The 18,455-nt window shown below is 40.3% G+C and overlaps 1 protein-coding gene across 4 annotated transcripts in view; it reads right to left on the bottom strand.

The window, feature by feature from the left end:
• Positions 1–18,455, bottom strand: part of PTPRT (protein tyrosine phosphatase receptor type T) — a 467,104-nt gene that overhangs the window by 226,903 nt on the left and 221,746 nt on the right. For all 4 annotated transcript variants that reach the window (XM_080405963.1, XM_080405961.1, XM_080405964.1 and 1 more), the window contains exon 7: positions 7,443–7,736. In XM_080405963.1, the coding sequence (XP_080262089.1) occupies positions 7,443–7,736 (294 nt within the window). The remainder of the gene's footprint in view (positions 1–7,442; positions 7,737–18,455) is intronic.

Raw genomic sequence — 18,455 nt, 5'->3', positions numbered from 1 at the left:
ATCAGATGTTTAGCTGCCTCCAATCTACAATACCACTAAGTCAACCAGTGCTCCGGAATTTCTCCAAGTTCAACAAAACAGAATGGAGTTTGTTGTTGTTTTGGGCTTTTTTTGTGTTATTTTCCCCTCTCTCTCTTTTTGCCTCTTCAGATTAGGATACTCCAGCTGTTTGAGATGAAGCCTGGACAGAACTGAGGAGCCAAGAAATATTGAAAAGAATGGTGTCCTAAATTCAGCTGGTGTGAAACTAAGCGCTAGACAGGTTCACTTCTTTTGGAAGAAGTTGTGAGGTCCCATCATCAGTGAGAACTGCTGTTCTTGGCATCAAAGCTGCATGCCTTTATGAAAGCTGTCATCTTACTGACCAGCCTGGCCACTCACAATAATGCTATACTCAAACCATATTATAGAAAGCCATTAAATTAAACAGCAACAGCACCAAGCAGAAAGTGTGATGTGGAAATGAATGACTAGACTTCATCCTAATAAATAAAAATAAAATTACAAAAAACATTTCTGGATAACAAACTGCCTTTGCAGATAAAAAGTAAATCCCTAGAATTTAAATCCATCACTAGCAAAATCCCTCTGGAAAAAAAAAATCCAAACCAAAGCACTATTATGACTGCCTTTATATTCATAACTGTATTTATGCAGACTAAGATAAGGGCAATCAATCCACATGCCTCAGGACAAAGAGCCAATCTTCTGCAGGGATCAGGATAAAGAAAATTCCTCACCATATGTACCGTGGTTAAAGGCAACAAGAGACATGCTTTGCTAGACTTGGGATTTTTCAGGCATTGGCTACTGCTAGAAAGAAGTATCAGATTTATGGCATGCTAACGTGCTCCAGCAGTAAATTCCAGCCTCTCCTCTGCACGTTGCTGCTTTCCAACAGACTGAATTTAGTGCCTGAACTTTGGATGGACCATGGCCTCACACCAAACCAAGCATCTTGTCAGTTCCGACAAACTGGCTTTTCAGGAGCCCTGTATTCAGTCACCCACCCAAAGCGCGCCAGAACACTGCTTCCCCTTTCACCATTTAATTACCTCCCCTTCCCCTCCCCAGATTCCTTCTGATGCATGTAGGTCGTCATTGTTGTTATATCCCAAACAACATAGCTGCTCTTTTCTCCAATTCTTTTCCAGTAACTAATTCACAGATCTAATCTATGCTCCATTCTCTGAAAGGGATCTTTCTGGTTTGACCCTATTTCTACAGCCAGTACATCCCTAACTTGGTCCAGACAGCTTCTCAGAGGGACATCTTTTGCCCAGAACACCCCTGTACATGCAACCAAGCATGCCTCTGCAACTTGAAGAGAAACCAGAAATACACTTTGCCTCCTGCAGAGCTCCTCAGTCTCAATTGAAGGATTGTCCATATGGTCCAAGAGGCCTGAAGGTTCACAGTGTGGGCTGGACAGAAGTGGAGACCTGACAAACGGAGATAAGCGTACCACTCCAACACACAAATCAAGTAACACTTCACCTTTTCTTTCAGCTGTTTTTTAAAGGGTAGATACTGTCTTTCTACTCTGTCAAAAATTAAGTGAGGAGGGAGAGAGAGTAATGTAGAAATCAAGATACATTTCTTATCTATGTAATCGATTTGGCAGGGAAAAATCAACTTATGTGCAAAGGGACTTAAGCTGTTAGGATGTGATACAGATGAAGCTCCTACCTTTCAACAATGCTACCAGGCTGTTTCCAAGCTCAAATTGGGGATCAAGGATCAAAAAGAAGGAATATCGTATTTTTGTAACTTCACCCTTATCTCTCTAGCTGACATGCCAAAGGCTATTGAGGTGGAATGAAGACAGAGTTTCAATCATCAAGCTAAGCAGACAAAGCCCCTGAAATGGGTATGAGTCCCACAGGCTTTGCAGGATCCACGAACCGGAGCTCAGACACAAGACGCCGCCGTTCCCACCAGCTCACCTGCAGTGCTCCACGGCTCTCGGGAACAGGCACTACCAGGAGCAGAACAACTGCATTTTGTTGTGCTACACGAGCCTTTGTTTCGGGGAATTTGGCAAGAGAGCAAAAACCAAACACGAGCAGAACATGAACCGCAGTGGCTTGTCTTATCATAGCTGAGAAAAGCCCCTCACAGCATTTATCAATACAGAAAACAAGAAGGTAGTTTTCCTTCACTGCTAATATTCTATGGGAAGTGTTTCTCAACAGCAGGCAATCTCGCTGAAAAAACACCTATTTTCCCTGTTGTCTACATTTGAAATTATAGAAGACAGTGGAGCCAAGAATTAAAATTAAACTAATATTAATAGGGAAATGAATGTATGTTTGAGGACAAGGTCTAGAGTAACAGCAAGTTTTATCAGTCTGTGAGTCAGTGATTCTAAAAATACCTACACATCAGTCGCACAGAACTCTTTCAAATCACCTAATATGCTGTTTGTTTACTGCTTTGACTCATACCAGATTTTTCTCAGGGTTTGGGGTTTTTTATTGTAAGCTTAGAAATAAAAAAAAAAAAAAAAAAAGGAAGAAAAAAAAAAAAGTAGCAGTATAGCAACCCAGAATCTTATTTTTCAACATTAACATGTGAATCTTTCCTATTTAACAGGAGCTATCGCCTGAACATGAAGTTGGAAAGAAATATTCTTGAACCTGTTGTAGCAACTCAGCACACCACAAAGTGACTCTCTGGTTACTCAGTTTGTGCATTTCGTAACAGTACACAGCTACCTCCTTTTTCTAATATTTGTAACAGAGCAACAGACAAAAAACATTTCTATAAAATATGAAAGTGTAGCTTTACACCAACAAAAAATGACAAAACCTGCTTACTTCTGAACTTCGCAAGATTTCATGGCAACAAAGTGCCTTTTAATAATAACTAAAGGAAAAGGTTTTCCAACTACTTTGCAGTACCATATCAAACTCTGAATGTACAGATTATTTGCATTTATATCAGCTACTTTATCCTGACTGTTTTTAAAAGGAGTATTGAATTCAGCCACATCATTCAAAACTAACTTATTTCCCTAGGCCAACAACAAAAATTGAGTATTGATCTTGACAACTGCTCCTTTCTCCAGGAGCTAAATCACAGCCTCCTGCTGAATAACCAAATCACTACCAGCTTATCGTAAGAGAGAGATGGCATGTGATCCCTGGGAGATTTTTCATGAAGACAAGTCTCCTATTAGCATAAGCTTGTTCTATGAAGAATCAAAGAATCATTGTCACAGGTTTTTTTTTTTATTATTTTTTTTGGGGGGGGGAGATTACAGGGTTTCTCAGCGCTTTTGCTCCCCATCCTATTCCTTACCAAGCAGTTCCTCTGTCAGACTGGAAAGTTTCTTGCTTCCAAGCCTCAAGGTCACAAAACCCTCCTCACAAGTCACCTGCTGGCACCATCCACATCCAAAATGGCAGAGAAGCTAACATTCAAGACAGTGTTTTAACCAGGTCTAAATATTATTTTTAAACGAAGTCTTATTTCTGTCCCATTATTAATATTCATGTAAATGTTACTTTTTGGCCTTGCGTTTCATGCCAGTTTGTCCCACTATAAGGGCCACACTTTTCAGATGTGATTCCCCCCTCCAACAATAACCTCATTTGCAAGATATCGCCTTCTCTTTCCCATCCACCAGAGGAAAAAAGGACTTTTCCACTATTCTCCCTTTCTGCGGCAACTTTGGAAAGGAAAATAAGCAGAACAGTATGTAAGTAATAGTATATAAGGAATAGTAAATAAGCAGAGAGAAGAAAAGAAACCCCAAGCTTCCCAAATCACAGCTTTTCCAAAGCACACACTTTTCAATGAAGCCCCCAAAACAAGGATTTTAAAGAGCTCTGTTTAACTATTGAGGATGGCTAAAAAACCCCACGCTCGGAGGACCAGTGCTGAACCACCAGGCACTACTGGGAACAGCGTTCAAACAGATTATTCTGATCCTCTTATCTTCCTTATTATTCTGGGGGGAAAGAGTAATATTTTTTTATCTTCCTTTCCTTTAACCACCCCTCAGCCCTGTGTCTGGTGTTAACCTTAAGCAGTCTCACTTCTCCCCGTGCCCTACTGAGCCACTCTTCCCTCTGACTGACAGTTCACTGGTTTATGCCTCAAGGTCTTTTAATCTTCTCCTGTCCCAAGTCACTACCTATCACAGTCGATGGAACAAAAAAAAAATCCAACAAAACAAAAGATCCTCAACACCAACGCCACTACAAAAGTTATTCATTTACAAAAGGCACATTTTTTTGTATTTTCTGGCAGCTGGCTTTTCCTGGAAGGTGGCAAGCTGGGACTTATTTTTCAGTACAATTTCTAAAGATCAAATATAAATGAAGTGTTGTAATATGGTCCTGGAGAAAACCAAAAGCATCACCAGTGGGACAACCGATGCCCAGACAGACAGTATTTATAGAAATTTAGATATTATCCATTTTATTAAAACTTCTTTGTCCTCATTTAGAGCAAGACCTTTCATAATTAGTTTTTACGGGGGTTTATATAATGAAAAACTTGTAAGAGTCCATGTAAACAAGTTCCATTTACTCTGATCAAAAATCTGAAAATAATGAATGATCTTGATAGGAGCTGTGTCATGGTGCAATGACTTTCTAAGCTCACGCTGAGAACATTATGGTCATGCTTTTGCTCTGATATAAGGCTGACAGTCAAGAAACTCACAGCAGACAACCATAAAATTAAAAATAGGAATTTCATTGCAAAGTATGCCTAAACTGAAGGCTATCCCAGCAGTTACTCCGACTCCCTAGCACACAAGTGTGCAATGGTTACGTGGAAAGACACTAAGATTATGCAGTAAAAGGAACATTGACTTCTTGCTGTTGGAAGGTTGCAGGCATCTTCTGTTTATGGCTACACTGATTTCTTGCAATTTAAGTAAATTACTCTTCTACAGTATAGGTGATATTCTCTACTATTACTTCTGCAGTCATTTGTGTTATCTTAATTAGCAGGCCTAAAAAACACAGTGCCAACACTAAACAGTCCAGTAAAACAGCACTACTCCAGTCATCTAGTGATTACATACCAATGTGTAAGAGTTTGGTACTTCCCTCTTGCTAAGAAAAAGTAATGATCAATGAAAAGAACCAAAAATTTCACTTGACAAAGAAAGCAGCATCACTTATCCCTCAACTATTAAAAAAAAAAAAAAAACAAAAAAAAACCCCACAAAACAAAACAAAAACCCCTCAGTTTTCATTGATGTAATTCATTAGGCACTCTAAGAAAAATCAAGCAAATAATGCTGGTTTCTTGGTTCAGCACATTTTTTTAAAACCTTTACTGTGGAAGTTTTGTGTAATTATCCTCAAAATAGGTTAGTTTGAAGGAGCTCCATGACATATGGAAATTGGAATAATGAGCTGTATTTTCTTGTCTATCATTTCAGTTGGCATTTTCTGGAAGTTGTGCACCTTTAGATATTGGGCAAGTCCCTCCCTGCCTTCATGTCCATGCTTAGATCAAGATCATTACAATTTCTCCCACCCAATACCCTAAACAAGACATAAATGCCATCACCATCAATCTCAACGAGCTCTGTATGACAACTAACATTAATAGAACGACCTTCTCCAGTTACATTTTCATTAGTAAATAGGACAGACAACAGTGAGTGGCTCAGCTTAGCCAATTTGAACACATTATCAACGTCATCCTTCACGATGTCAGTCGATACCTATGCTGAGCAAGGAAACTCAGCAATTTGGGATCCAGTACAAGACATCATTAAGCCAACATCCTTTTATTTTTTTTTTTTTTACCCTTGAATTAAACTAAAACAAGCATTTTTTACAGGTGATACAGAAAATTTTTCAAGTTTGACTGCTGCAGAGTGTGCCTGCAAAGTCACAGTGCATGAACTACAGACCAAATCTTAGCACATCACATTTCCATATGTAAATGCATAGTCCCAGGCCCAGCCTGCAGTTGTTTCTGCTGAGAGTTAGAGAATTTGACCATGCTAGTGAGAGGAAAGCCAAAAGATGTAATGTAATGAGTAAGTAATGGAGCACGCACCAATTTCCCAAATAAGCCAGGACATCATCCATATCACCTCATGCTTCCCGCCCAGTTGCAGAAAAGCCTCCAAACATCTGTCTTCTACCAATGGATGGGTACTGGATCTAGCAAACACCTCCACGCCAAATTCTCATGCTCAGATATTTTTTTTTAACCAATTCTTCTCAAAGAGACACTAAACATTCACTGCTTTAGAAGTTGTATAGTAAAGGCAAGGCAGTAAGGATGTGCTCTCCTGCCCCGCAATGCACTCAGCCTGCCAGGCTTCCTCCCTTGGTGGAGGAAGAGGAGGATGCTGGGGTTGCTCACGCTGTGACAGTGGCTGAGGAACATGAAGAGTGCACAGATTAATCCCATCCGAGGGTGGCATTTGGCTGTTCTTGATGAACACACTTCAGATGTGCTAGTGGGTCAGAAAGAATAACTGGAACCAGAAAGCTTTTGTATAGGCTTTTCACCACTTAAATCCACTTGCTGTGAACCACTAATTTGTGGGGAGGGAAGGAAGGTTGTAGAAAAAGGAGAGGAGCCTTTTAGTCTCTGTCCTTTGTTCATACCGCAGTAAGGACCTTACAAAAATTACAAAAATGCAAACCCTGAGAAGACAGTTGTGCAGCAGGAAAAAAAACCTACTAGGTAGAAAACTGCTTTGTTCATCCCCTTGCAAGGCACAGAGCTTGATTTCCCTTAATGGGTAATGATTAATGTCTGACAACAGGATGAAAAGCCAATACATCTGAAACATGAGGAACATGATCCTTCAGTTTTTTTCTGGGAAGGCCAATATTGGCTTAGAAAGAAGATAAGAGTTTTCCTGTCCCTGGATGAAAATTGGTATTTTCCAATATGAAAGACAAAGGGAAGATGCTGCACAGTGTTTGAACAGGTTTCTTTGTCAGAAGCAAGGAGAAGAATCAGTTCCATCAAACGGAATACAAAAATATAGTGTAAAAATTAAATGTTTCCTGCTTCACCACACTGCACTCATAAATTGATAGCATAATCAATTTGTTAATAACCCATGCTGAATGATTACCCAAGAACACCACCTATTTTATTATGCTCTTTTAGGGTGAAAATTTTATAATAGACTAGTCTTAAAAATAATTTGCCTACTGGAGAATTGGTTGGAAAACTCTCACCTGCTTGCCCATTTCAACAAAAAGCAGCCATACACTGTAGCAGAAAGTCTGGGAAATAGACTATGTGCATAAACCAACAGTTTCTTTAACACTTGCCTATGGAAGAAAAACTTAAATACTCCAGGATATATCAGAATTCATAACATCAGTTCAGACCACTGATGAAGCACATCTACAATAAGGTTGCATGAAGGACCATTTGTTGGTATGTCAGCAAGTGAACCGAAGCTGCCGTGCTGTGTTAGGAAGCAGGAGAAACCCTACCTGCACACTTTGTTCTTGTGGTGAGTGGTGGTCCAGGGGGTCCTGTGCCTCCTTCTCCAGGGCGAGTGAGCAGCACTCTGATCTCATACTCCACATCAGGATCCAAATGCCACAGTTTGTAATTAGGAGAGTCTACAATGTGTGTTTCCGCCCAGTTCCCGGTGGTCGTCCGGTACTCCACCTCTTTCAGTATGATAGGCCCATCTCCAATGATGGAGTTGGCATTGGGTTTGATCCACAGGTACGTGGCTCCGACAGCCAGCAGCTCAGGAGGGGCAATAGGAGTCGGGGGCTCTGTAGACAAAAAGAAATAAAGAGACGCTTGAGACAATCCTGTCAAAAGGTTCACATTTTGGCTATGTATGTATAGCAAGGCTGTTCCAAAATCTCTTGTAACACAGGCACAGTTTCTCCTGTTATTTACCAAATCTTTCATAAGAATTTAATCTGTTACTGAAAAGAATGTGACTTTTTTTTTGCTTGCTTTTTTTTTTTTTTTTTTTTAACGTTAAAAATTCAGCCTTCTTACACTGGGAGCAGTATTACCAGAAACACCTGCGAAAATACACTAACCACAGAGCAACTCCCATTTAAAATAAAACATAAAAACCACTTTTAAAAGATCAGAAGTTTGTACTTATTCCCTCCTTTAAGCATATGAGCAATAGCACTCAATATAATATTGGAGGGTGCTGGTAGCAGGGGAGAAATCTTAAATAAAGAGGACTGAGTGCACTTAGCTTGTACCATTTATAAAAAGGCTCCAGTACAACAGCCCTTCCTCTGTCCTGATGCAGCAGACTATCACCAGCACTGATCATGGTCCTGTGGTTCAGCCAACATGTAATGCTTAACATGATACCATCAGCAATGAGTAGAAAACTCAAATCACTTGCTCATTCTGTGATTTTACCAAGCAAAACAAAGGTTAAAATCAGGATACAGTTTTTAATCAAAGCACCGGCTCTGTGTCTGAGAAAATACGAGCAAATTTAAACACTAGGGGATCTTCCCATGGTCAATGATATCAGTAGTCAGGATACTGCTAGAATTGAGTATAAGCAGGGCTCCTGGTAGCTAAGAACTAAGAAAAACTCCAAGGCAACAGTAAATCAACACCTCCTGTCAGGTTTGATTGCAAAGTTTGCTTAACTTCATGAGCAGTGGTACTCAAGCAAAGTCTGCATGAGACTTGGAGAGTGCCTGCATGTCTGAAAAGCATCATGAGGATGCAGGAACCTGGCTGCTGCATATCACCTCTGTGATAAAAAGAAAAGCAAGGCAATAAAAGACATCTCAGCAGCACCTTTGATGAAAGCTACAAAAAAAATCCACAGGGCTCTGGCTGCCTGCCTGATTTTCATTTTTTTTTTCCCCTCTCTGTCAGTGTAAAAATAACACTTGCATATTGGAAACCGCATGAATAGTGTATGCTTTGTGATTTTGAAAACCTGAGCTGAACTGTGCAAGATTATGAGCAATTTCTTTAATCTCATCTAGCTTTCCCTCTGTCACACTCTAATGTGGTTTGCACTCAGCCCAGAGGACACAAACTCTATTCTCTTGTGAAAATCAGGTGACAAAAAGGATATCTCTTGTCTCAGAAAAAGAAACCTATAAATGTTACAGCATGACATTAATTTTAGAGTTCTGTGGGAGTTATTCTAAACGCCTCTTAAAGGTGATTCCCCAAAGAACCCAGAGAACTGGGAGAATCCAGGACCCACAAAAATGTGGAAGAAATGAGTCTGAGCACCACATGATGGGAAGAAAATGGGACTTTCCCCTCAGGAGAAGTCTTGCAGGTTAACACCTGCTCAGTGAAGAGAAACGAATGCACAGAAACCATTATTATACAAAATGATCAACTGAAATGTTACATAAATTATTTTCCACTGGATAACTAATTACAATGAACCATTGCTATCTCCTTCAGATTGACTGCAGTAGTAGCAAATTGTACCTCTGGAAAAAAAGAAAAAAAAGGCAATATGAATTGTAATTGCAGCAAGTATCCAACATGAACAAAAACTAGTGTCACGAGCTAAGATTTTTGTGAAATTATTGTTTCTGCTTTTATTTTGCACTGTTCCCCCAACTCCTGCTGGAATCTTTTTCTGCTATGAAACATCAGGCTGATTAGGTTCTGACTTAGGTTATTTCTCCAAGAAAATTGTTTTCAATAAATGCATGTAGATATATTTCCATTCAAAATCAACTTATTATAAATCGCTAACAGTTTATTACTCGTTTATTGGTGCAAGACAATTAAAAGATAGACTTAGTGATTTTTATTCCCTATGCAAAAATGACATCTTACAAGTCACATCATAGTTGAAGACAAATGAAATATTAAACTCCGTTCTCCTGGACTGTAGACTTCAACGGCAACATGATCCAGGTTACTTTGGGATTTGATTGCAAGTTAGAAGAGATTTATGGGACTGAAATTAATTGAGCAGTTTGTCCTGCTAAACAGACATGAAAGTCTCATCTAGCAAGTTTAGACACTAATACTGCCAAACAGATTTAAATTAAGATGACGCCCAGCTCTACTGTCGTCTGTATTTTAGGCCAAAACTAAACATTCCTCCATCAAAAACAAAAATGTGATGGTGGTTTTCCATTTTTCCCTGCCTGTTAATTCTCCCCTTTCGAGGTTCAGTCCCACCTCACTGAAAATAATGGGCAATACTGGCACCAACTAGAGAAGAAGGATTTTTTTTTTAATATCCCTCTGTGTCAAATTACTGCAAGTGATCTATAAAAAGTTACCCATTATTTAGCAAAACTGGCACATAAATAAAGACTGGTTTTTGCCCTTTGCAACTAAACACGCTTGTCAGTTACAGATGACCAGCCTGATGTTATGAGCTCACTATTTTAATTAAAATCTCTATGTGACCTTGATTAAATAAACATGGTGACAGATTGGCCTTGTGCATGTGTAATTGTGATCAACCACATTTTAAGCCCCATTTGATCCAGACAGTATTTTATATCGCGAGCTTTGTCTAGCCTGTTGCACGCTTTCAGCCTTTCTCGCTCCTCCTCCAGGCGCAGAGGAGAAAGCCACAGGCTCCCCAGCAATGAGGACATCTGAACTGGACTGGTGCAACTGGAACAATACCTAGCCTGAATCCCAGCATGAGGAAGGACACAGAAAAATGTAGTTCCTTGGTGCCCTCTTTCAAGGAAACAAAAGACCTATGTAGTAGAAGCTAAAAAAATAATAATTACTGAACACTAGCACATTTTATTGTATGTGCAAAGCAGGTCCAGCTGTGCAGATACAAAGGGAGTTTGGGGTGTGCTTTTCTCCTCCTGTTAGAAGATGAAGTAATAGCTGTGTTCTAGAGCTGAGAAGGCTGAACTCTGTTTGGGCTTTAAAAGGACAGAAAATTTGGTCACGCAAAGACTGTGAGAAAACAAAACTAACATGAAGGACCAAAAAAGACCAAACAGAATCATAGACTATCTCGAGTTGGAAGGGACCTGTATGGATCATTGAGTCTAACTCGCTGCTCCTCACAGGACTACCTAAAACTAAATCATATGATTAAGAGCATTATCCAGACTCTCCTTGAACTCTGACAGGCTTGATACCATACTTCCCGTTGTGGAAAAGACATGTATTTTACTCTTTGGCAACTGCTCCTGAGTGTTTCTGCTCTACTACTGTAGTATTTCTCTATGTGATTTTCTAAGCAGGGCAATTCTAAGCAATTGTTGGATGATGGAAGAAAAATGGGCTCCATGAATCCTTCAGATGTAAGTGGGAAGACTTAAAAATAAGAGAAAAATCCCCAACAGCTGTTATCACTGTCTTCTGTGAAATAATCCATAAGAAAAAGCCATTATAGAAAATATAATCTTAAAACAGTTGAATAAACCTCTTAAGCTATGGATTTTATATCAGTAAAACTTGGATTTTTCTGAAAATTCCTTCCTCGTTCATAACCAGACCTCCTGATACGATGTACTGCCAAGGTGTCCATGAACTCCCATTTGCCTGTGATGGCCTATGGATGGGTTTAGACAAAAAGAGCCTGTAATGCTACAAAGTATATCACAAAGTTCAATAATTCTGTTTCTGAGGTGCTGACCTGCACCCTTATTTTGTTACCAAACAATCATGCTAAGGCATGAAACTCCTAACGTGACTCTCTCAAACAGCAAAATAAACTCTTAACTTCGAACTCAAGAGAATCAGAAAACAGAACCAGAGAGGGGACCCAGAAAAGACTGACAAGCCTGTACAACAGGAGAAGTAAAGCGGGTTTGTATCTGGCTGGGCCACCCAGCCTGCACCTTCCACACTACCTGATGACCCCGTAAGCCCTTCCAAAACATCAGCTGTGCATGCCCCCCACACAGCCAGCAGGGAGACAGCTGCAACGCACACAGCCCCCTTTTACTTTCTCACATGCATATGACATATAACACAGGTTCTAAAAATAAGATCACAAGAGACAGTGTTTTTTATTCTTTGGGGTTGAAGAGATGGGAATGGGAGCTGCTATCAAAAGACATTTGCCTGACAAGGAGGATCTGCATTTTCAAACAAGATACTGCTTATCCCCCCCCCCCCCCCCCCCCCAATGGGAATTGTAAGCTTCTCTCACAGCATCCTATATAAGCAGCTGTGGACTGTGCTTGCCAAATGGGTAAGGATGGGACTGGGAGGCAAAGAAACCAAATTTCAAGCTTCTTAGAACTTTTTAAAGCCAAAAAAATACAGAACAAAACATATGTGTATAGCTTTCTACCCAACAGCCGCAGACTGTTACAGTTTGAAAGCTATTGAGAACACAGGTACTTAAATTTGCATTAAAAAAGCATACAAAGCTGTTGTAAGAAAAAAACCTTGCAATTGTGTTAAAATGCTTTTGTTCTTATTTTTTGCCCCTCCATCCTTTAGGCAGAATCTGTCACCTTTGCACAACTGTTTTGCACACCTTATTGCTGGATATTAGAGATTCACCACACTGTCAGAGCAGCATCCATGAGCACCCTGTCTAGTTTTACAGCACAGCAACAAGCAGTCTGAGCTCTGAACAACAGTATTTATATTGGCATTGCTTATTAGCACACTTCCTACTACTGTAATAAACGCAACAGCTGATTTTTTCCTCAGTGATTGTCCAAACTTTCGCTTCCATTTATGCACAAAGAAATGGCACAATTATTTTATAATACTTAGCATGAGACTACTTCACTGTGCTGACACTGTACTAATAGTTTTTCTATCTGAAAGAGAGACATTCAGATCTGTCTCTCAGTAATGTAACAGGCTGACAGCAGTGGCACGTCAGCAGTGTTGGAAGAGTGTGGCAGTGGCATTAATAAAGTGATTCATTAATTCACCTGGATGGGTAAATTGCACCAGCAAACAATATAGTCTGTCTACTCCCAAAGAAAAGTGCCCAGAATCCATTTTGAAATCAACAATTTTGAATACTTAATTAAAGGCAAAATCCAGGAAGGTGAGAGAAGAGTAAGATACAGGACTTCTACAGCCTATAGAACAAGGGACAATGGTTTCACAGGTGCAAAAGCCCTTACTGTCTCATTTGCATCCGATTAATGAAACAGAACAGTCCCAGCTGGCAAACATCACCCTTACAAGGCGAAGTTTAACCTTTTGCCCTCCATGAGCATTCCCATACTATCTGATGCAGCCCTGTGGATATGCAGGTCTCTTCTTGCCCCTGTTGAGGTCAACACTGCATTCATCCTTATGAAATATCAGCCACAGGATGCTTATGTGCTTAGTAATCAAAAACTGATAGACAAAAATAGAAATTTACTCTTTTAGCTTGTGGCAGGTTGGCTATTCAGCTAAAGAGCTAGGATGTTAGAGCAGTAAGGGGGGGGGGGGGGGGGCAGGGCTGCGTTGAGGCTCTTCTATTTTGTTCTATCCTAATCTATGGACTAGCAAATTAGCGTCAGTACTCTCCATCTGATGCTTCTTCCCAACACAGCATTTATTAACACAGCAATAAGTAACTCTAGTAGTCTGTGATACAGCATACTCATTTGCCACTGTATACCATACACTTTTTTTCTCCTTGCTTTTCCCTTAAGTGTTAACATTTCTGTCTACAAGGGACTCGCCATAAGTTTCACATACAAGAAGCAGGGAAGAAAATAGAAAAGATCCAGAAAGATGTGAAAGAATTGAGCAAAGTGGTCAAAGAATCGGCACCAAAGCAATGAAGAACAAGAGATGAGCAGATCTCAGGGGACAGCAATCAGTATCACCAAAGAAAACCAATGAAGCAAGAGACCAAATACTTGGCAGGATGCTTGCCTCCTGACATTCCCAAAAATTGAGAGCTGAAAGACTACAGAATTTACACCTCAAACCAGCGTAGGTGTAGCACTCATATACAAAGGGAGAATTTGCTGCAGCTTGATAAAAATGAGGAATAAATATTCCATATGTATTTTCCCCTTAAGAAACTGGAAATGCTCCTTGGTGATTTGAATACATATAGTCTAAATTAAGCAACTTGGCTGTCTAGGTTTTAAGAGGAGAACACAGCAATGCTTACAGGAGTTACTATAAAGCAGTAGAAAACCTCCTAATAATTTTCTAAAAGCACTGCAATCACCACGCAAGAGAGCTGGAACAAACCCTGGTTGAAGAAAGCTCATCTGTATTAGTGTCATCTTATCAAACAAAAATATACGTCACCCTGAGACCAGGAAAAGTTGGTACAGGCCCACTGCCTCCTAACAACTCTTCTAATTGTGTTATAGGTTGAAAGAGAGGGGCAACCGCTACCAAGTGGGAATTACAGTAGCATACTATTTCATTAACATTTTGCACTATTTGTGGCTCAGAAGCTTAGCCCAAATCCCACCAGAGCCTCAGAGGATGCTTTCATTCTCTACTAAAGAAGAAAATAGCATTGGATTAGTTGAACTGTATCTCATTTCCCAGCGTAAATTAAGTGAATTAGATGGAAGACTCTGTGCTCTAATTGTAAAGCTTATTACAAGAACTCACATAGATTAGAACTGAATGCTTCCCTTTGAGTCATCATTTGTACTATAAAAGAGGAAAGAAAGGTGACTATGGTGACTGTAGACTCTCCAGTAGCTCCCTAATGGCCCCGTATCGATGTGTAGGACTCTCCATTACCGCAGCAAAACACTTCACAAGCCTTGTGCACTGAGAACGCCGGAAGGCAACCTTTCTGCCACGGACTGGAGTGCTCCCCTACACACTGCACAGGCAGTCTCTGTAGGTGATCTCTGAGAATGACAAGCTCCCCAGGGCTGGAAATCATGGACAATTAACTCCCATTTTTGAAGTGCATGTCATTTCCTGAGGTTTTTGACCGCAAAATAGCAACAAAAAGGCATCATGAACAAAAGCAGTAGTATGCTTCTTGTTGCTTATGCAATGAGACATCGTTTTGGAATGTCATTCTGTTTACAGAGATCTTTCATGAACCACGAAAGGCCCAACAGACTTTTGTGCTTTAAGAAGTTAGGCACCCATGAGCTGATCACAAATTCCCTGACTTCTATTATACAGCTTCTATATGTTCAAGCCTGTACTAGTGATCTTTATAGCCAATGGAGAGAAATAGACTCACCTTAAGGTACTTAAGGTATCTAAGACAAATAAAATTAAATGCCCCCTGATCCCCTCCTCTTTTGACTAATATTAAAATGTAGGTGAGATGCATTTTAGCTCCTTACTCTCATTTTCTCAGTGCCTGGCCTTCAGTGTGAAAGACAGTGAGGTATCAGACCAATTAGTCTACTAAGCAAGCTGTGCAAAGAGCTGCTCAGCAAGAAAAAATACTGAGCACCTGTACACTCTCTGAATGCCTTCATTCAGGGTGGCAGAACTCAGGTGCTGCAGTCTAAAGCCATCACATGAAGATAAATGATTATGCTTTTCTCTGGAAAAGTTGAGCACAAGTCACTTGCCTTTTATATATGCAGCCAGAGCAGGCACTGGTGACAGTGATGCCCTTTGATTTAATAATTTAATACTTAAAGCGCTTGTCAAAGAAAGAATTTCATTCTCTTGCTAAGGCTGTTCTGAGGCTGGAGCATCTTAGCCACATCTGTTGAGACTCCGTCACACACAAAAAAAAGGTTCAGTTTTCATTTGAGCAAACCCCAGTAAAAATAAAAGAATCACGACTTTGTCTAGCCAGCATCTAACTGCTCCATTTTGCTTCTCCAGGAGCATGTCCAGCATGCTCAAACCAAGTCCTGTTCTCCAAACTCATTCTTGATATATTTTCCTTGTACACAAACTAGTAATTTTTTTTTCCACTTCCCTCATTTCTTGGAACTTGCCCTTAATGATAGACACATCAGATATGCGCGGACTAATATTTTGTATTAGTCTTGAAATGAGCTGTGAAGAAAACTAAGTTAGGGTTTAACTTAAGAACATACCTGAATACAGCAATTACAAAAATATCACAAAGTATGAGAACTAAGCATCACCTCTCCCTCAACAAGGGAGATTAAAATATTAGAGCTTTCCAGAAGCTCTGGTGAAAACATACTGATTTCTCCACCACAAACTGCTGCAACTGTGTATGCACCAACAGGCATTCAAGTTACAGGTTACTTGTGAACTCGTGTCTCAGCGCTCTCTTTCCCCCTCATGAGAAACCACAGGGTTACTATACACTGTGCACACGTACACTCTGCACCGCTTCCTTTAACAGCTAATCCTGCAACACTACAATTGGAAACATCGTTTCTTTTTTACGGCTCCACCAACTCTGTACAGAGATATGGAAAAGTGCATCCACTTCTTATCAAAAGGAAGGTCCCCCTCCACCAGTCAGTAGCCAGGGCCAGCTTTAGCATGCTCTCGTGTTTCTAACTCCATGGACTGTTTAAGCTCATACATCATGTGTTACTAAATCTGTTTCAGCTTTCTGCATGAACAAGCTGCTAATCTTCCATGGGGACTGGAAATGTAAACTCAACAAGCACCAAAAAAAAGTAGAAAGGAAGGAATAAACACATAAACCATGAAACATGTAATTTCAGGTCAACTCAAGTTCAAGCAGCTTCATCAGTTGCTATGCTACCAGCTTATGATGGTGGGAAAGGATGAAGGCAAAAAGATTTTATAGCTTCGTCTATAGCAGCTATTTAGCAACTTTTGCTTTCTGGCACATCTCCGTCTGCAGAATGAAGGATTGTTAGTCTCTAAGCTGCTGAAATGGCAAGTGACTGGAGGTATTGACTACTATGAAGCAGCATGGAATGGTTTGTCTGGATTGATTAAGTAGCTTAATCCATAGCAACCTGCTAGGTTTGCAGGAAAAGCCTGAGGCAGGATTCTTCATTTCATTTAAGGCAAAGTGGGGGATTAAACATCCCATTGCCCTTTCCCACCCTGTCCACCACCTGGAGATGTGCAGAACAGATGAGGAGCAATAAGGAGGACTGAGGCAATAGCTGGGCTGGAGTTCAAACATGAGATACCACCATGGCGGTAACTTGTAGACTCAACAACATCCATTCTACTGTTCCACCGCTAATACTGATCTCTCCTCTTGCACATACATTATGTACCCAGAGCCGGGTCAGCTTAAAAGGTGAAGATACTGGTGTGCGCACACACGGTGTATTTCAAGGAACTGCTCACAGTTAATCCTCACAGCATACTGGTGAAGCAAGTACCAGTCTGTTGTTTTGTAACTGTAAAGAACGATTAATGGATGGCTGTACAGCCAGAGACTGAATGTAGTCCTGTGTTCCAGCCTACAGACTTTATGACCCCCTACAAAAAAAGTGTATGCCAGACTTGACATACAAGTTTAGGCTCTTTCAGCTCACAAAACAAAATGTTCTCATTTAAGCATTTATTTTCCCATGACAGATCTGTGAAAAAGTCACCACATCTGACCACGAGAAAGCAAGTAAAATCTGAAACAGTCTCTACAGAGCTGATGCTGTAATAGCACACAGCAAACGTGCCAACAGGGATCCAGGGGAACCACATCACTAAAGCAGCACCCTCAGGGTTTTTCCACCGATGCACCTGTATGATGTGAAGCAACATCAAATAAACATCCAGGCAACTAAGTCTCAGAGTGGCTGGCCACCTGAGTGCACGTTTTCTTGATATTAATCTGAGCAAGAATACCATTTATATCTCAGTATTCATATGAAACTTGGATGAATCAGAATTGACTGATTTTAAAAAGAACTTTGCTGAGTGCCCATTTCAGGAAGTCACTCCTGACTTCACAGACTGAAATTAAATACTCGGGCACACTGTGAGGAACGCGGTTAGCACAAGGGAAGAGCAGGCTTTGTTGTTATCGCAGCTATGCTTCATCCAAATTTAAAGTTTTCTCTCTTCTTTCTCTGGGGGAAGCACAGATGTACACCCTAGGAAACCTAAAGAAGCTACCTGGATACCAATGATATTTGAATATTCCTTACACAGGTTCCAGAACATTCACAGTAATACCAACTACATAGAGAGTCCTATGGTTTACATCCAAAGCAGTACTTTTCATCCCAGAAATTCCACATAGAGATTAACCATCCTTCCACTTTTACTGACAACAAATATGCAACAAAGTGTGAAGAAAAAGCCAAATTGCTGCCAGTAACTCCACATAGCTGCCAGTAACTTTTCTGCTGCCACTGTGGCCACACTGTTTACACAGCTATGTAAGCGATCTAACCATTTATTAAAATGTCAGTATGGCAAGAATCTCTGCCTCTGATGGCAAAAAAGAATCATGTCTAGCAAGATAAGCATCAGAAAGAATGAGTTGAAGCACCACGACAATTTTTAGAAAGTAAAGGGATCTCTTCCACCTTTAAGTCATATGTCAGTCTCTCCAGCCAGTGTAAAATATGCACAAAAGAAGAAAGTCTGCCTGCTACATAGAGACATTCTCCCAGAACTGAACATTTACATTAATACTTCTGTATTCCAGCTGGTGGGTTGTTGTTTTTTTTTTTTTTTTTTCCTGAAAGAACAAACTTTCTAGTTCTGAA

This window comes from Falco punctatus (genome assembly GCF_963210335.1).
Source record: "Falco punctatus genome assembly, chromosome: 10".
Lineage (NCBI taxonomy): Eukaryota > Metazoa > Chordata > Aves > Falconiformes > Falconidae > Falco > Falco punctatus.
The sequence above is the reverse complement of the archived record's forward strand: the minus strand, read 5'-3'. Positions and strand labels throughout refer to the sequence as shown.